We start from the raw sequence: 15,689 nt of genomic DNA on the forward strand, positions 1-15,689 counted from the left end.
CGCTATGGCAGGGATGTCTCAGACAGTCTGATGTCTGACGCTCCGGACTTGACTGACAGACTGGCATTCTGACACTTCGAGCTTCAATGCTTTCTAACCTTAAATCCACAAAAAAATCTGCTTATTGTACAAGGTTTATATCAGTAATCCTATATTCATAATTGTGACCACACAGTCTGTTTACAATGTCTACCATTGAGTATCTTATTATTAGAATAATATATATTTATAATAATATGGGCCTATAAACACAATTACTATAGTAAATGTTATATTGGAAATCCTCCGTTGTGATAGATGCCCCTTTTTTACATTTGAGCTGCCCCAGAGAAACTCTCTGCACGGCCCTGCATTGGATTGATTTTAATATGTATATATTGGACAGACTCTGTATTGGCAGATACTCAATATTTAACTGATTGAATCGGGGGCACAAAAAAACCTGATTGGGACATCCCTAAAGGCCCGATATACTCACGGTGAATTTCTCTTTTCACTCTTCGTTTAGGGGTAAAAAGAAGTTAGAAATACGTGAGCAGTGATATTCTGTTAGCGAACATCCGACGTCGCCCACACTGCTGAGAGCGGCGTTTAGATGAATATGTAAATATGTGCTGCGTGCTATCCTCTCAATAACAAAACACAACAAAATTGAGAAAACAGCAAGAATTAAATAAATCATAAGAAAAGCATCTGATCATAGAAACATGGATGTTTGCACGAGCTCTGCAATTCGGCACTCCAGTAAAGTCACGTCACGTTTATAGAGCACTTTATACAATAGATTGCTTAAAATTAAGCAGCTTTACCGTATTAAATGTGAAAAACAGTGTCAGTGTCTCGTTTCATCAGAAGTACAACTTAATTTTCTACTATAAATAAGATCTCCATTGTGTTTGTTTTTACTCACGGACGTCTGACCTCGACGAACTGAACAGAAGAAATGAACCGGATAAGATTTCCATGTGAAAGGCGGAGCCTCCGCGCACACCTGCCTATTATGTAATCGCCACGGACCAATTGTAGTAGAAAGGTGTTTACCAGCCGTGGCAAGCTGTTTCGAACTCCATTTTTGGCCTGATTTTGTACGAAATTGTCACATCAGTCTTCAATTTCGCTTAAAGTATATCAGGGCCCTAATTTTTAAAAGGGTATAATATTTATGAATTTGATTATGTATTTATCCATTTTATTGTGAGTGCAGTGCACTCGCAAAGAGACTCCGCTCACGCGCTCTTCTGATTGGCTTTACTTTTTGTAGTCGTGTATCATCTAGTGTGGACAGAAAAATTGCTTGTCGCTGGAATCTCATTGCATTATGTCTGGTTAGGGCATGGTTTAACCGTTTAGGGACAGTTTTTTTTAACTGGTCCTATTAGCTGATCACTGGTTGGTCGACCACCCGCCATCTTCTAAAAACCAACATAAAGCAACATGTTTGAGAACCATGAAAGAGCCACTCAAACCATATCAAGTTATTTGCTTATCCTGCTAGTAAACAACCAGTTAGAAACACCCAAGCAACCATCCACAGCACCCTAGAATGAGGCCATAGTTTCACACCAGGACATCAAGAAGAGACACATCTGAGCAGGGAATTTCAGACAATGTGTCTGATACTGCTGAGATTATTTCTGGTTGTTTTGTCATTAAGGTTAATTTTCCCTTATTGCTGTAAAATGACCAGCACACATGCATTCATACAAGGCCTGATGATGAAAGTGATTGAGTTTTTGGGAGTTCTTTATGTTGCAGGTAATGACAATGACAATGACAAACACTGGCAAACTCAACATCGTCGAATCAAAGACTATGTAAATGAACAGTTCTGGGGATACAGACAAGGCACTGCCTTTTGTGTGCAATGTTCCACTTCCTCTTTCATCCAACCATGACCAGCGATCTCATAAACACTCCCCACATATACAAAAAAGACAAGTCTGGTCGTCCTCCGCCGCCTGCTGAATTCGTGATAAAGGTGTACATATTGCTGAAATTGCACCGTGTGCATGTATATAAGACGTCTCCATAAAATTAATTTAGCAAAGACGTCCTGCTCATTCTTTGAGGGACAATGTGGAAACTAATTTCCTCAAGGTTGTCTTTATGTCAGTTTTTTCGATACGCTCATGTCATTGTGCCGCTTGGAAAAATTAAACCGGTGACTGGCAGTTTTGACGGCTTTCATTGTGCCCACCTCATGCACTTTGCCGTTTTGTGTGTTTCGAGCACATGCATTGAAGGCGGTTATTATATTTGTGAATAGTCCATTATGTCCAGGCGAGCATTCGGGTCCGTGCACAGGGGCCCGTTCTGTTCGTCACAGAGGGCCTGCTTTGATTGATGTGGCCGGGGTTTGTCACAGCTGGGAGGGAGGTGATAGACTTGGGTGGTATAGAGAAAGCGATGCACCACACAGAGCTATGCAATTAAGCTATTTTCTTTCGGTTAATTAAAAGCAAATTAGTCACTGCTACAAGAGGAGCTGTCGTCTTCTAATTGCCACCCAGCATTGCCAAGCATAAACCTGTTGTTGAAACGGTCTGTCTTTACTTATTCTCTCATGTTCTGTGTCGCAGGGCCGGCGGGGAAAATCAGGAGAACCGGGCACACCAGGACCACCGGTAAGACTTCATTTTATAGTTTGTGAAAAAAAAAGAGTGAGGACAAGAAAGTGGCCAAATATTTAATAATGAGGGAGACCGAAAATAAAAGTTTAATATTTGCCCATTAAAAACTGGACAGCCTGTCCCACCCAATCATTAGCTTGCAAACCGGGATACGAAAAATAAACTTAATTCAAGATATATTTCTTGAAGTCCCCCTGTGGTGAAAATCAAGCTTTTTAATGTTGTTTATATGTCTATGTGGTGTTTTTAATATGCTTTAAGACAAACCATGTGCAAATTCAAAGTCAAAGTCAAACCATTGCAGAGTATTTTCTCCTTAAAACTACAGTGAACCGAAGACAAGTCTCAAAAACGCAGTTTGAAAACGCTGGTGTTTCTGACGTCACAAACTTGTAACCAATCAGGTCAACGAGTGGATCTCTGAGCTGGTGTGAGTTGAGGCGGGGCTAATTTGCATATTCATAGAACTGCGTATACTAAATGAGGCAAGGGTGTAGAGTTACATTCAAGCTATTTTAAGGCATGAATAATATTGTTTTTTCAAATATGTCATTTCGTTGATCAAATATGAGTTTTAATGGATACAATTATTGCCTACAGGCTTTAAGTGAATTTGGAGAGACCCATAAAGTATTTGGACACTTAAGTCTAATTTAAAAAAGTTTCAATGTCATTACATTAGATGCAAAATGTCAAAGAAAGATTATTATTATTATTGTTGTTTTTGTTTTATCATCTGAAAGAAACCTCACAAACTTCTATTTATGAAATGAAAATGAAACATGAACGTGTACATGTGCTTTATTCCTGCCTGCCATTTGATTTGATTTGATTTGATTTGATATTGTATTATGTAATACCTTTAGGGCCTCTCTATCTTGTTTTAGAGATGTTTAGATATTGTTACAGTTCAGGAACTGATTCGATTATTTTAAATTATTTAGTGAAGAAGCACATAGTAAAAAATGTCTGGTATTACCTGTTGATGCAGTGGATGACATATTTGGTATATATCAGCATTAACATTATGAGCCACTCTCAGGCCCACACAGAATCTGTTCCTGCAAAACTCTGCAGAAATCTCCACAAATGTCTATGCCTGTCATTCACAAAGTTTTAAACCCTGTGTGTTTGTCTCTTACATATTTTGGTGAGATATTTCAGCTCCTGTAATACAGTAGCTTCATTTTACATTATTTAAACCCATGCCCCAAAATTCTGCAACATTTCTCCTAAAATTGAAAGCGCAAAGTCCAGATGTTGTATGGTCCAAAAATAAAGTTTAGATGGGTATCATTCTTTCCTAATTACCAGGAAAACCAGTTCATTTTAAGGTGATAAAGTTGTATCAATAATTTTTAGTATTAAATTATTGAATATACAGTTTTTTTTTAGACCACAATAATGTATTAGTATGGTGTAGGGCCTCCTTTTATGGCCAATATAGCATCACTTTGTCTTGACAAGTACAAGCCCTGCACCAGGCGCCAGAGGGATTTTGAGCCAGAAGTGGCCAGGTCACTATGTAATGCTGGTGGAGGAAAACGTTTTCTGTCTTGCTCCTCCAAAATCCCCCTAAGTGGCTCAAAAATATTTAGATCACTTTCATATTTGTCAAACCATTTGTGTATTGGTGCATTATAATGCTGGTACACAGCACCCCCTTCGGGGTACAATGTTTGAAACATTAGGAGCACATGGTCCTCCAGAATGGCTCTGTTGTTCTTTGCAGTGACACGTCCATCAAGCATGGTAGGGAATGTCATGATATTGCAGCCAAAACCATCGCTGATCAATCCCAGTGCTTCACTTAAGCCACGCAACAATCCGGGTGTTAAGCCACGTTGGGGCTTTACCACACTGTAACTCCCATGAATGTGGTAAAGACAGTGAAGGTGGACTCAACAGAGAACAATTAATGTTTCACATTGTCAACAGCCCAATATTTGCACTGTTGGCACCATCAAAACCTACATTTGGCATTGGCACGAGTGCCCAAAGGTTTGGCTATAGCAGCCCGACCATAAATATGACTCTATGGAGCTCCCAACGAACAGTTTTGGTGGAAACAGGAGAGTCGAGGTGCGCATTTAATTCTGTAGTGAGTTGGGCAGCTGTGGTTTTATGTTTTGGATAGAATCCTGGTTAGCACATGGACATCCCTTTCAGAGAGCTTCCTCTTAGTTACTTCTGTTGATGTGGTTCGTCCTTCTTGGAGGTATGCTGACATTACCCTGGATTCCACAGCTCTCGATACACCACAAAGACTTGCTGTCCTGGTCACAGATGAGCCAGAGAGACGCGCACCAACAATTTGTCCACTTTTGAACTCTGATATGTCTCCCATTATGTTGTGCGGATTGCAATATTTTGTGTACAGCAGTGTATTTGCTGTCTCATTCACCTTCAAGCTCATTCAAGCTAATTCAACCTTCACACTCTGGTCTTATATAGGTTGATATATCTGTCACTATCTGGTTGATAGTGTTGCCATAGATACTTAAACAGCTCCGTATAGAATTGCCCACTGTAGTGGACATTATATTTTAGTGAATTTCTCTGACATCATACATGTCACAACCCAGACACTTGGGTGTCCTGTAAAGAGCACATTCAGGGTTTTTCAGAGATACCAAATGTTTAGAGGTTTCACCATGAAAACAACTTCTCCTTGGTCTTTAAAAATGTCTGACTTTAATTTAGTGATAAAATGTAGCACTCTTATGGAAATATGATAATATATTGTAATTATAATTAAAATCGGACTACTTTTCAAATTGTATTTCACAAACGTTATGGGGTTTAAAAAAAAATACTTTCTGTTAGAGAACAGGGCATTGATTTCATAAATGTCCACTGTAGAGGACATCAGGACTTAAATCATGTTTATCAGCCATTTTGGGAGACACAACAAGTGAATATGGAAATAAATGATACATCAATATTCCTATGAAATATTAGATATTATTATTAAAATGTTGCTAATTATTACTCCAATTATTACACTTCTTTTTTCCATTAAATGTTGCTCCAAAAACACATTAATGTGCAAATTTGATACAGTGTATAGATGCATTGCATTGAATGGGAATATTCATTTATGGCCATATTACCCACATATTGCATGAAGAAAAATAAGAATCTTTATACAAATTTTGGTTAAAAAAAAATCCTGTAACCCCAAAATGTATAGGTGATAAAAAAAAAAAAAATCCCATTGTTTTTGCCTATAATAATTTTATGTCATTTAATTTTTTAAACAACTGAGTTCTGGTGTCCACAACAGAGGACATAGCATGACATATGAATAAAATATAATTTTTCAAATATCAATGTTTTTTGTCTATATCAATGCAAATATCAATGCACATATATTATGCTCTAAACAATGTGATGACATGAAGAAAAAAAAATTATTCGAAAAACTTGTTTTCTGGGTCTTAGGAGGGTGTGTGTGTGTGTGTTTGTGTGTGTGTGTGACCTGTGCTGGCAAAATGAGTCGAAATGCGCACAGGCTAATTACGAGCTACAGGCAAAGTAGAAAATGTAAATTTTGGGGCGAATTTGAGGTATTCACAAAAATTTTTTTAATGAAGCCATCATCTAGCGATATCAATGCTCCAAATAGCAATTAACCATCTAAAAGTTTCTTTATTTGTACATTTTATGAGAGGAATACCTTTTATATATCTCATTTGCACCATTTAGTTTAGATCACTTCTGTTCCTAATTTCCTTCCCCTGCAATTCAATAATTAGCAAAATCAGAAAGCATAATTGTTGTCATTAATCTGCTTCAAAATTTGTCATATTGTGCTAAATGGTCAGATACCTGCTGCTATATTTATCCCCCTCCAGATGAGGAGAGCTTTCTTGGTTTTTGCATTTGTTTGAGTGAAATCTCCATCACATATGCGGTGTGGCTCGACGTTTCAAATTACGATTTCAAGCAGCCCAGAGGGCCATATTAAGAGCAGTCCCATGCATAAGTGTTATTGAAGATCCTGATGAGACTCTCAAAGGGGCCCTAGTTTACTCCTTGATAAATAGTCATCTCATCAAAGCCGTGGCATCAGTATGAAAATGTGTGTGAAGTAAAAATCACATGCACACACTTCAGCCTTTGAAACGTATGTTGCATCATAAATTGCTGGCATATTTACATTGCCTTTGGCTTTGTTTTTGTTCCCACATCTATGGAACTGGATAAACATTGCCAGCTTTACTGAATCTCTTTTGAGTGGGAAAAGAGTGATTAATTCATTGCCATATTGAATGAATACTTGAAGGAACAGGTCACCCTAAAATTAAAATCTGACACTTTTTTTTTAACTTTTTTTTTCGGTCATTTTGTTCTAAACCTGTTTGTCAGAGTGTGCTGGTCACTCTTTTCTATGCAGTTACTATAAATGAGAACTGGATCTCAAATTTAAATAAAAGATGCAAAAGCATCATAAAAGTGGCTAATTTCACGTGTGAACTATATTGTAAGTGTCCTGAAGTCATATATGATAGCTTTGTTTGAGGAACAGACTGAAATTTAAGTAATTATTCACTGATGAACTTCACTAAATGCCACAACAAGTGAATTGGAAAACAAACCATTCAAACTGGTTTTGTGAATTGAAACATTGAAAAGATTCAATGCCAGATGTCAGGAATTTTAGTGAATAAGGGTCATATGGCTCCAGAAGATATGAAATAGGAGTCGTATGGACCATTTTTTAATAATATTTCGATGACATTTTTGCAACCTTTTGAATCTTGAATACCCCATTCATTGTAATTGCTTGTTTGATTCATTGTAAAAGTAAATGATGACAGATTGTTGAACTGTTCCATTAAAGATTCACTAAACTGCAAAAAGATCTGCAAAAGTTGCATGCAAACTGCCGATTTGTTCTGAATACTAACAATGACCGACCCTTTAGCTTCACACAATACTGTAAATCTGTCACTCTTAACCACAGGAAAGTTATAAAGTGGCGGAGAGTCGGGAGGGAAGTGGTTTTATGGAGTGACATTTTTAAATGGCAGTGTCTCGATAATTTCCATGGCATGTGCCAACCTTGCTTCTGTCCCCGGGAGCTGGCATTTATGAGTGGCCTGTTGTCGGTGGCAGGGACGAGGGCCCCGGGCTGCACAGTCATCCTCCCCCAGCCACATGCCATGTGCGGTCCAGGAGCCCTTATCTGTCTGGATATTTAGTTGAGCTGTTGTGTTTAGTGACCTTTGTCAAGGACATTTGCAGGTGTTGTTGCTGCGGTCGTGGGCGACAGAGGCTAATACGCAGCGAGTGTTGTCCTGGTTGGTGTGTCAGGCAGTTAAAGCTGAATTTCCATTTTGTTTCGTGTTTTACAATATATTGATTTAGAATTTTTATGAAATGATTTTTCTTGTCCAAAACATTTACATATGAACTACCAAATGGCAGTATAAGTTTGATTTACTAATATTGTGATTTATTTCTTCAACACAGGGTCCTCCTGGTACATGTGATGCTGAAGCTGTTAAGGTAAGATTTACCTCTGTTTTCTAGGGTGTACATGTAAGTTTTTTTTTTTTTTTCAAGTAAGCCATTTGTAGGTTGGAAAGTATGAACACTGCTATTCTTTCAGAACTGCTATTCTGCTATGTTTGTTTAAACCACTCGACCGGCCCGACATAGCAACATTGGCTCAACCAATGGCATGAGTTTGGGGTGGAGCTAATTGTTGTTTGTTGTTGTTGTTTTGACCAATGGTAGACAGGGGACTGTTTGAAAATTGACATTATTTTGACTGTTCTGTTTGGTGACTAGTGGCAGTTTTAAGATGTTTAAAGCTTTAAAAAAAAAAATTTATGTTTGTAAAGTTGTTGAATGTTGTTTATCATCAACAACCTGGTCATTTTATGTGGCCTTCATGGACACGTTGAAGTCTAAGTGTGCTTCTCATTTCTAACTTCCTTTTACTCACTTCCTTTCTTCGCATCTCAGCTCCACCCACGTAGGATGCGAGAAGCATGGAAAGAAAGTTGAAGAATTGAAGGAAATCTTATTTGTATATTGGAATATTCTTGATCACTCAAGCGTCATCATCTTTGTTGTTGAACTTTGGATGTTTAAGAAATTCATAATACATATCTTGTTCAGTCATGAAACTCTAGAGGGCGCAAGCTCATTCCTTTACATGCAATCTGCAAGCAATCACATCATCTCCACATGGCACAAGCTGATTGGCTTCTGATGATCCTGCAGCCAATGAGATTGCTTGCTAAACATTTAAATAGTCTGGTTCAGTGTTTGCTGTAGGATAGATCAGCATCGTGCTGTTAGTTCTTCTGAAACCCTCCACCTCCCCCAGCTCCACCTGCTTAGATCTGCTGCTACAGAATTGATGTAAAACAAGGAAGCGTAAATTTGAGTATTGATTATGATTTGGAAGGACATCTCTGGTTGGCCATTGTGTTCACGAGCTCAACATATACAGTATATGTCTGTAATTGGCTACATTGATCAACGCTTGTTGTCTTCACCGAGCGCTTACACAGATAGCGTTTGAAGGCAGGCGTCTATCAGCAGATCCCTAATATATCCACTGATAGACGGATCTGCTGATAGAAGCCTGCTTTCAAACATGTTTTTTGAAGCGTTGATCATCGTAGCCAATCACATACATATATGTTGAGCTTGTGAACACAATGGCCAATCAGAGAATAATATGTTGAGCGCATGAACGCAATGGCCAATCAGAGGTGTTTAAGAATCCATTCAACAGCGCTCAAAAGCAAGAGGGAAATGCTGGTATCGTCACAGTTTTAAAATTTCGGTACCGACTTGGTACCGAAGTTCCTGCTTTTGACAACACTATTATGCATTGCTTTGGAACGCAGTAAATTGTGGGATATTACGTGTATTAACCTAAGTTTACATGTAAAGAGTGACGGCAGCTTTGATTTTTTTCATGATTGGACTGCCAAAAGTCTAGAAAAATTTTATATTGACAAAATAACTATTTCCAAAATGATTGGAACTTGATGAGGACGTATGACAACAAAATAGCATGCTACTTTTATCATGGAATAATGTAATTGTTTTTGTTCTCTACTCCTTTCATTGTGCAAGTTACAGCCACGCTGTGACAGTCTTTATTAAATACAACAAGGTAACACTCGGGAAATACATAATCCAATCAAAATCCATAGAAACTAACGGTACTCAGGCAAAGCAGAATGGGGAATAGAATGAAAATGAAACAGAACGAGACTGTTACAGTAATGGTTTCATTTGTTTTTTTTAAAGAGTAGTTAGTGGTAAACAGTGTGTAAACTAGACATCAACAGATATGAGTTGTTGTGAGGTCAGTGGTAACACATGCACCACTTTCAGTGACCTAGAAGACTGTTGAGACGCATGTGCTGTCTGTCTGTTGGTAAAGTGAGATGAAGCATTTATTCTGTGCTGTCCTCCTGAGAACAGAGAGGGAAGGACATGCTCGCATCCTACCGATTGGCTTCCCTCAGTCAAACGCTGGCTGTCTGCTCAGCATGTTAAACAGCCGCACACACACACACACACACACACACACACACACACACACACACACACACACATCCTGCATCACTCTTCAGACTCGAGCCTGACAGATGGTAATTATGAACAGTGCTTTTGCAAAAGGTCTGCAATAATTTCATGAAGCCCAGGGGTGTCATATTTCACCAGGGGCAATAGCAGTGTATGAATATAAATATACAGTATATAAATATATATATTAAATAGAGCAAGAGTGAGTGTTAACATGCAGCTCCTTAACTCTTCAGTTCACACCACCGCTGACACACACAGTCAGGTCTCAAGGTGGACCACATGCCTGTCTGACCTTTAACCTTCCTCTGATAATTTAACCACATAAGGTAAACTGTTTGCTTGCTATTTGACTTCTCGTCACCTGTTTTTATGTCATTTAATTGTATAACCCCATTGTCTATTTTATTAATTAATTCTGCTTTAATCATAAACCTCAAATTTGTGTTATTTACGTAAATAAGAAAATACAATATTTTGGCAGTGGGATAAGAAGAAATTATATGAAAATTATGGTCTTAATATCTTATTGCAGTCTCAAGTAAATGTATCTTTTTTTTATCTATTTATTTTTTACTATACAATAACTAGACAACTAGTCTTTTTACTAGACAACTAGTCTTTTTACTAGACAACTAGTCTTTTTACTAGACAAGAACTACTGATTTTTTTTTTTTTTTGCTCATGAGTTTGTCACACCAAAATAGTCCCTAGAACCTCTATTAATTAAAAGATGTTTTATAGCCTACATTTTCTTTTCCAGTCAATTTGATACAACCTGTTTCAAGTCCATCGTTTGACAAGTACAGTAATTAAAGTGAGTTAATAATTGTTTATCGTTCAGATGGTGGGATGTCTAAACACTAGATTATTATTTTTATTATTGTTCTGCGGTTAGTGGCCAGTTTAGATCAAAATATTCTTTCTTAATGTATTTCTAAGTGACAGTAATTACTGTTTCAGTGTAGTTAAATGGACAAAGTAACCAGGAGCTTTTATGTATTAATATGCACACACTCCAAACCATTGTGTGGGGAGAAGTTTATTTTAACCTCTAGATGAAATGTTCCTCATTGTCTCGGTGGGGCTTGGACCCTTTGGCTTTGCGTTTAAAATCAGGCTGTATCACACAGTATCAGGGCCGTCTGTCAATGTTTGACCTTCCTGTGGTCCTTTCATAGAACAAAAAACGCCTCTGGGTTTCTGGTATTTTTTGCACGGGCCATTAGGAATACAAATACACAAGACAGCCAATCAGAAAGGCTGCTGGCTTGTTTTCAGAACTATGAAACATTTGCTTATTTGTTAAACTCTTTGCTCACCCCAGAGACCCATTGCATCACACTAAACTATAACCATGTGATATTTTTCGTTCTAGAACCACTTTAACTTTAAGAAAATATGACTTGGTGGACGTTTTAAAACTGCTGGTTATTAAATCTAACTTGTTTTGTGAAAAAGATTATACATTTTTACTCACATTATCTATGTAAAATTATCTGTTATTGTTAGTGTCAGTTGTGGCATCATTTAAATCTGAGGCATAATTTCTTCATGCATGATTCAATGAGTCACTCATAAAGGCTTCACTTGCTTCATTACTGGATGAATCAGTGTTTTTGAACAAATCTCTTAAATGAATGATTCAATGACTCGCTCATTAAAGGTGTTTTTGACTTGAAGCGGCGCTGTGTAGTTAGTGTATGACATCAAAGTACCGCGAGAGCGATTTGAAAGCTGAGCCGTATGCTAATTGTTCTCACGGTACTTTGATGTCATACACTAACTACACAGCGCCGCTTCAAGTCAAACACACCTTAACCCCTTATTTATACTGCACACATCTGTGGCGCGTTACGGCTGCGACACGGCTACCGGAGCTGATCGTGGCCACGCTCTCCGCGACGCTTCGCTAAAGATAGGCGCTTAGTCTATTTTTCACGGACCAAGCTGCGTCTAAAAGCCAGTGTTCCCCTCATGCTCATAACTCATAAGCACTGTATGTGAAAGATACAAGGTAATTGAGGATGTAAAAGACTATAACACACAAATCTTTTATCCTTGCCGTTCATAACGGTGTATAAACTTATAGACAAAGTAGCACTAGGACATGGCTAATTGTTATGTTTTACCCAGTTTAATTGTCTTTATTGTTGTGTGTATTGCTAACTAAACCACAGTAGACCCCAAAAATCAAGAAAGTCAAGTCATCTTCATTTATATAGCGCTTTTAACAATGTACATTGTTTCAAAGCTGCTTTACAGAGATAAACGTATAATTTAAGGTAACAGATTGTTTTGGCTTTATAGCGGTTCTTGAATAATGTTACTTTCCAGCTAAAGTTAGTTTTGATTGATTCTCTTCCGTCGAAAGGATAATTTGTTATTAAATTAGGGGCCGCTAAGACGACACCGTTCTCTCTACACAGACTTTAAAAGCGAACCTGTGATAAACACTGATGGCGCTCACGTGCGCATCAAGAATTAATTATAGTTATGTGTGTTTGAATATATGTGCGCATGTTTGTAATTCTCTACAAACCAAGCCTATACAAACTACTTGTCCTGCCTATAAATTTGATACAGAATTTTATTTTATCACTACGGGGGAGATACACAACATTTCCCCAATGCTTTATCTGTAGAGTGGTAAAGGGATCCTCCATAGGGAGAGGCTAGTTGGCACTTCAGCACTGCGTTGACATCGGGTCCAGGTGAAGGTCCTTCGTCAGATCTGGATACGGCTTGGATCCGGCAGGCTGCGGGAAAACCTCGGGATAAACAAAGACACTAAAATTAGCGTAGATGCCATTCTTCTTATGATGTAACGAGTACATCAGGAAGTGTTCCCAGTTCCGGCTGACCTAATCTATGCAGTCTAACATTGAGTTATAGAAGTCTATAATGCATTATGTGAATGCTAGGTCAAAGAGATGCGTCTTTAATCTAGCTTTGAACTGACAGAGTGTGTCTGCTTCCCGGACAATGGTAGGAAGACTGTTCCAAAGTTTTGGTGCTAAGTAGGAAAAGGATCTACCGCCAGCAGTCGATGAAACAACACGAAAAATCAAGAAAAACTACAAGCTTCGCTTCTGAAATGTTCCTGGTGTGAGTTGGCACCACGTGGAGGACGGAACAAAACCTCATAGGTGCCGTAATGCACCGCAGACGTGTGCAGTGTAAATAAGGGGTTAGACTTCTCTTGCTCCATTACTGGATGAATCAGTGTTTTTGAATGAATCTACTGAATGAATGATTCAATGACTCACTCAATAAGACTTCTCTTGCTCCATTACTGGATGAATCAGTGTTTTTGAACAAATCTCTTGAATTCTTGGACAAATACATTTTTAACAGTCACTTTTCTACTTGAGTAACGATGTAATTGATACAGTCTTTATTTGGAGCGTCAGGTTACTTTCAAAAGGTGATTTACTCTATTTTTGATCGCTACTGTAGACATCAGTGTTTGTGTCTGAACTGTAAACTTTCATCACAGTACTTCTGTGATTATACGATACTGTGGTTAAAAAGACTGTGATTTGTGAAGCTGTTTCATATCTATACTTGAAAACTGCTCTGTCTGGGTCAGCGGCAGCGCCAATGCAGATTTGAATGTTCGACTGTGACTTGTCAAAGGTTGGATAAACGTTTATAAACGATTAATTTTTCAATTATATATTGTAAAAGTTAGTGTAACATGAAATGCTAGCCATGAAATTAGCCTTAACAACTCACATTATTATTTATTTATTTTATTTAAAAAAAAATCAACCACGTAATGTTAATTTGTTGGGGCAAAGAAAGAAAAAAAAATGGTTCCAAAAACATTTCAAAAACATTATAATTCTTCTGTGATGCATGTACAATGTTGGAAAGTTAAAACGTGTTTTTCAAGGGAGTTTTTGTTGTAGTTTGTTTTATTTTTATGTGTGAGATGAGTTTATAAGTCGACATGGTCAAATGTGCCCACAGCACACGCGTTTACGAATGGAAGTGAAAATGGCCTTGCATTTACTGCTTTTAAAAGGGTTTTGGGTTGGGATTGGTTTAAAGTGGTGAGGCAGGGAGTCTAACTGGACTATAAAACTGCTGGTTTGCCAAGCTGCAAGACCACTGAACCATCTTGGTTCAAGTTGCTTTTCTCAGCAGGAGAGCCCAAAGTGAGAAAAGCAATTGTGTGGTCGAGCTCAAAGTAGAGCTATTCAGACTCTGTTCGTTCTGCGTGGCTTTTATTACTGATCACGAGTGACCGTCTATCATCAGCTGGCCGTAAAAGACACTATTCCCTCAGCAAGAACATTTCCTATAAATCTTCACACAGGGATTCAGGATTACACAGGGGTTTGGCGAGGGTGCTGGTGCTTGACAAAGAGGACCAGAGGGAGAGGCTTTTTGCTTCACTGCACCTTTGAGCTCAGACAGAAAGAGTGTATGCAGTATGCAGTGCTCCAATTTGCTCTTATGAGCGGTGTGTGTGTCATCATCTCCACCCGTTCACACAGGCATTGGACTGTGACTGGACTCTGAGAACAGTGTAGCAGTCTGCATACGTTTGTCCTGGCAGTGTGAAGAGGGCGCTTTGGCAGACTCATAGTGCAAGAGTTCAGAGCTGAGTAATTTCTGCTCTTCATTAGGGAGTTGTTTGCGGTTAGCGTATTTTCGGCCTTAGCAACCTACTGCAGGTAGCAACTCAATACCTACGCTTCTCTGTAACAAAGTCCACTGAGGCAAGTTGCAGTAAGAACAAAATAAACAAGGACTTGACTTAACGATTTCACTTAAACATGAACATAAAACATAACACTCACTAACAGTGGTTACAGGGAACAAAGCTAGACAAAAGACAATGGCAGTATGAGGGTTATTTATATTCAGACTAATCATTTAAAGGGGTGGTTGATTATGATTTCACTTTTCTAACTTTAGCATAAACGGCATAAACAACATCTGCAAAGTTATAATGCTCAAAGTTCAAAGCAAATGGATATATATATATATATATATTAAATGGCTTTTCAAGGACTACAACAAACGGCTGGTAGGGACTACGATTAGTTACTAAAATTAACATAAACCCCGCCCCCGTAAACACCATTTAGATTAGCATGACAGAATATGCTAATCAATGACTAGAAGATAACTACACATAAGCTACATAAATTCATCAACTAACCATTCAGAAATGTCATGTTGCTTCTACATGTTGTCACTTCTTCTTGAGTCTTTCCATCATTGTCTGACTCTGGTTTGAACATAAAAGTTTTAGAAATTTTCAGTGCATGTGAGTGTGAGGTAAAAGGACACAAGCTGTTGTAGCTCCGCCCCCTGTGCCAGCTGCTCATTTGCATTTAAAGAGACACACACAAAAACTGCGTTTTTGCTCACCCTCAAAAAGTGATAATTTTAACATGCTATATAAAAATATGTGTGGGGTATTTTGAGCTAAAACTTTACATACACACTGGGGACATCAAAGACTTATTTTACAATCAC

General features: G+C 38.2%; 1 protein-coding gene across 5 annotated transcripts in view; it reads left to right on the forward strand.

Moving 5' to 3' along the window:
• The window catches only part of LOC307011088 (uncharacterized protein), a 180,938-nt gene that overhangs the window by 98,174 nt on the left and 67,075 nt on the right, over nucleotides 1-15,689 (forward strand). For all 5 annotated transcript variants that reach the window (XM_079636408.1, XM_079636409.1, XM_079636406.1 and 2 more), the window contains 2 exons: nucleotides 2,580-2,624; nucleotides 8,109-8,144. In XM_079636408.1, coding sequence (XP_079492534.1) covers nucleotides 2,580-2,624; nucleotides 8,109-8,144 — 81 coding nt within the window. The remainder of the gene's footprint in view (nucleotides 1-2,579; nucleotides 2,625-8,108; nucleotides 8,145-15,689) is intronic.

This window comes from Phoxinus phoxinus, assembly GCF_949152265.1.
Source record: "Phoxinus phoxinus genome assembly, chromosome: 14".
Classification (NCBI taxonomy): domain Eukaryota; kingdom Metazoa; phylum Chordata; class Actinopteri; order Cypriniformes; family Leuciscidae; genus Phoxinus; species Phoxinus phoxinus.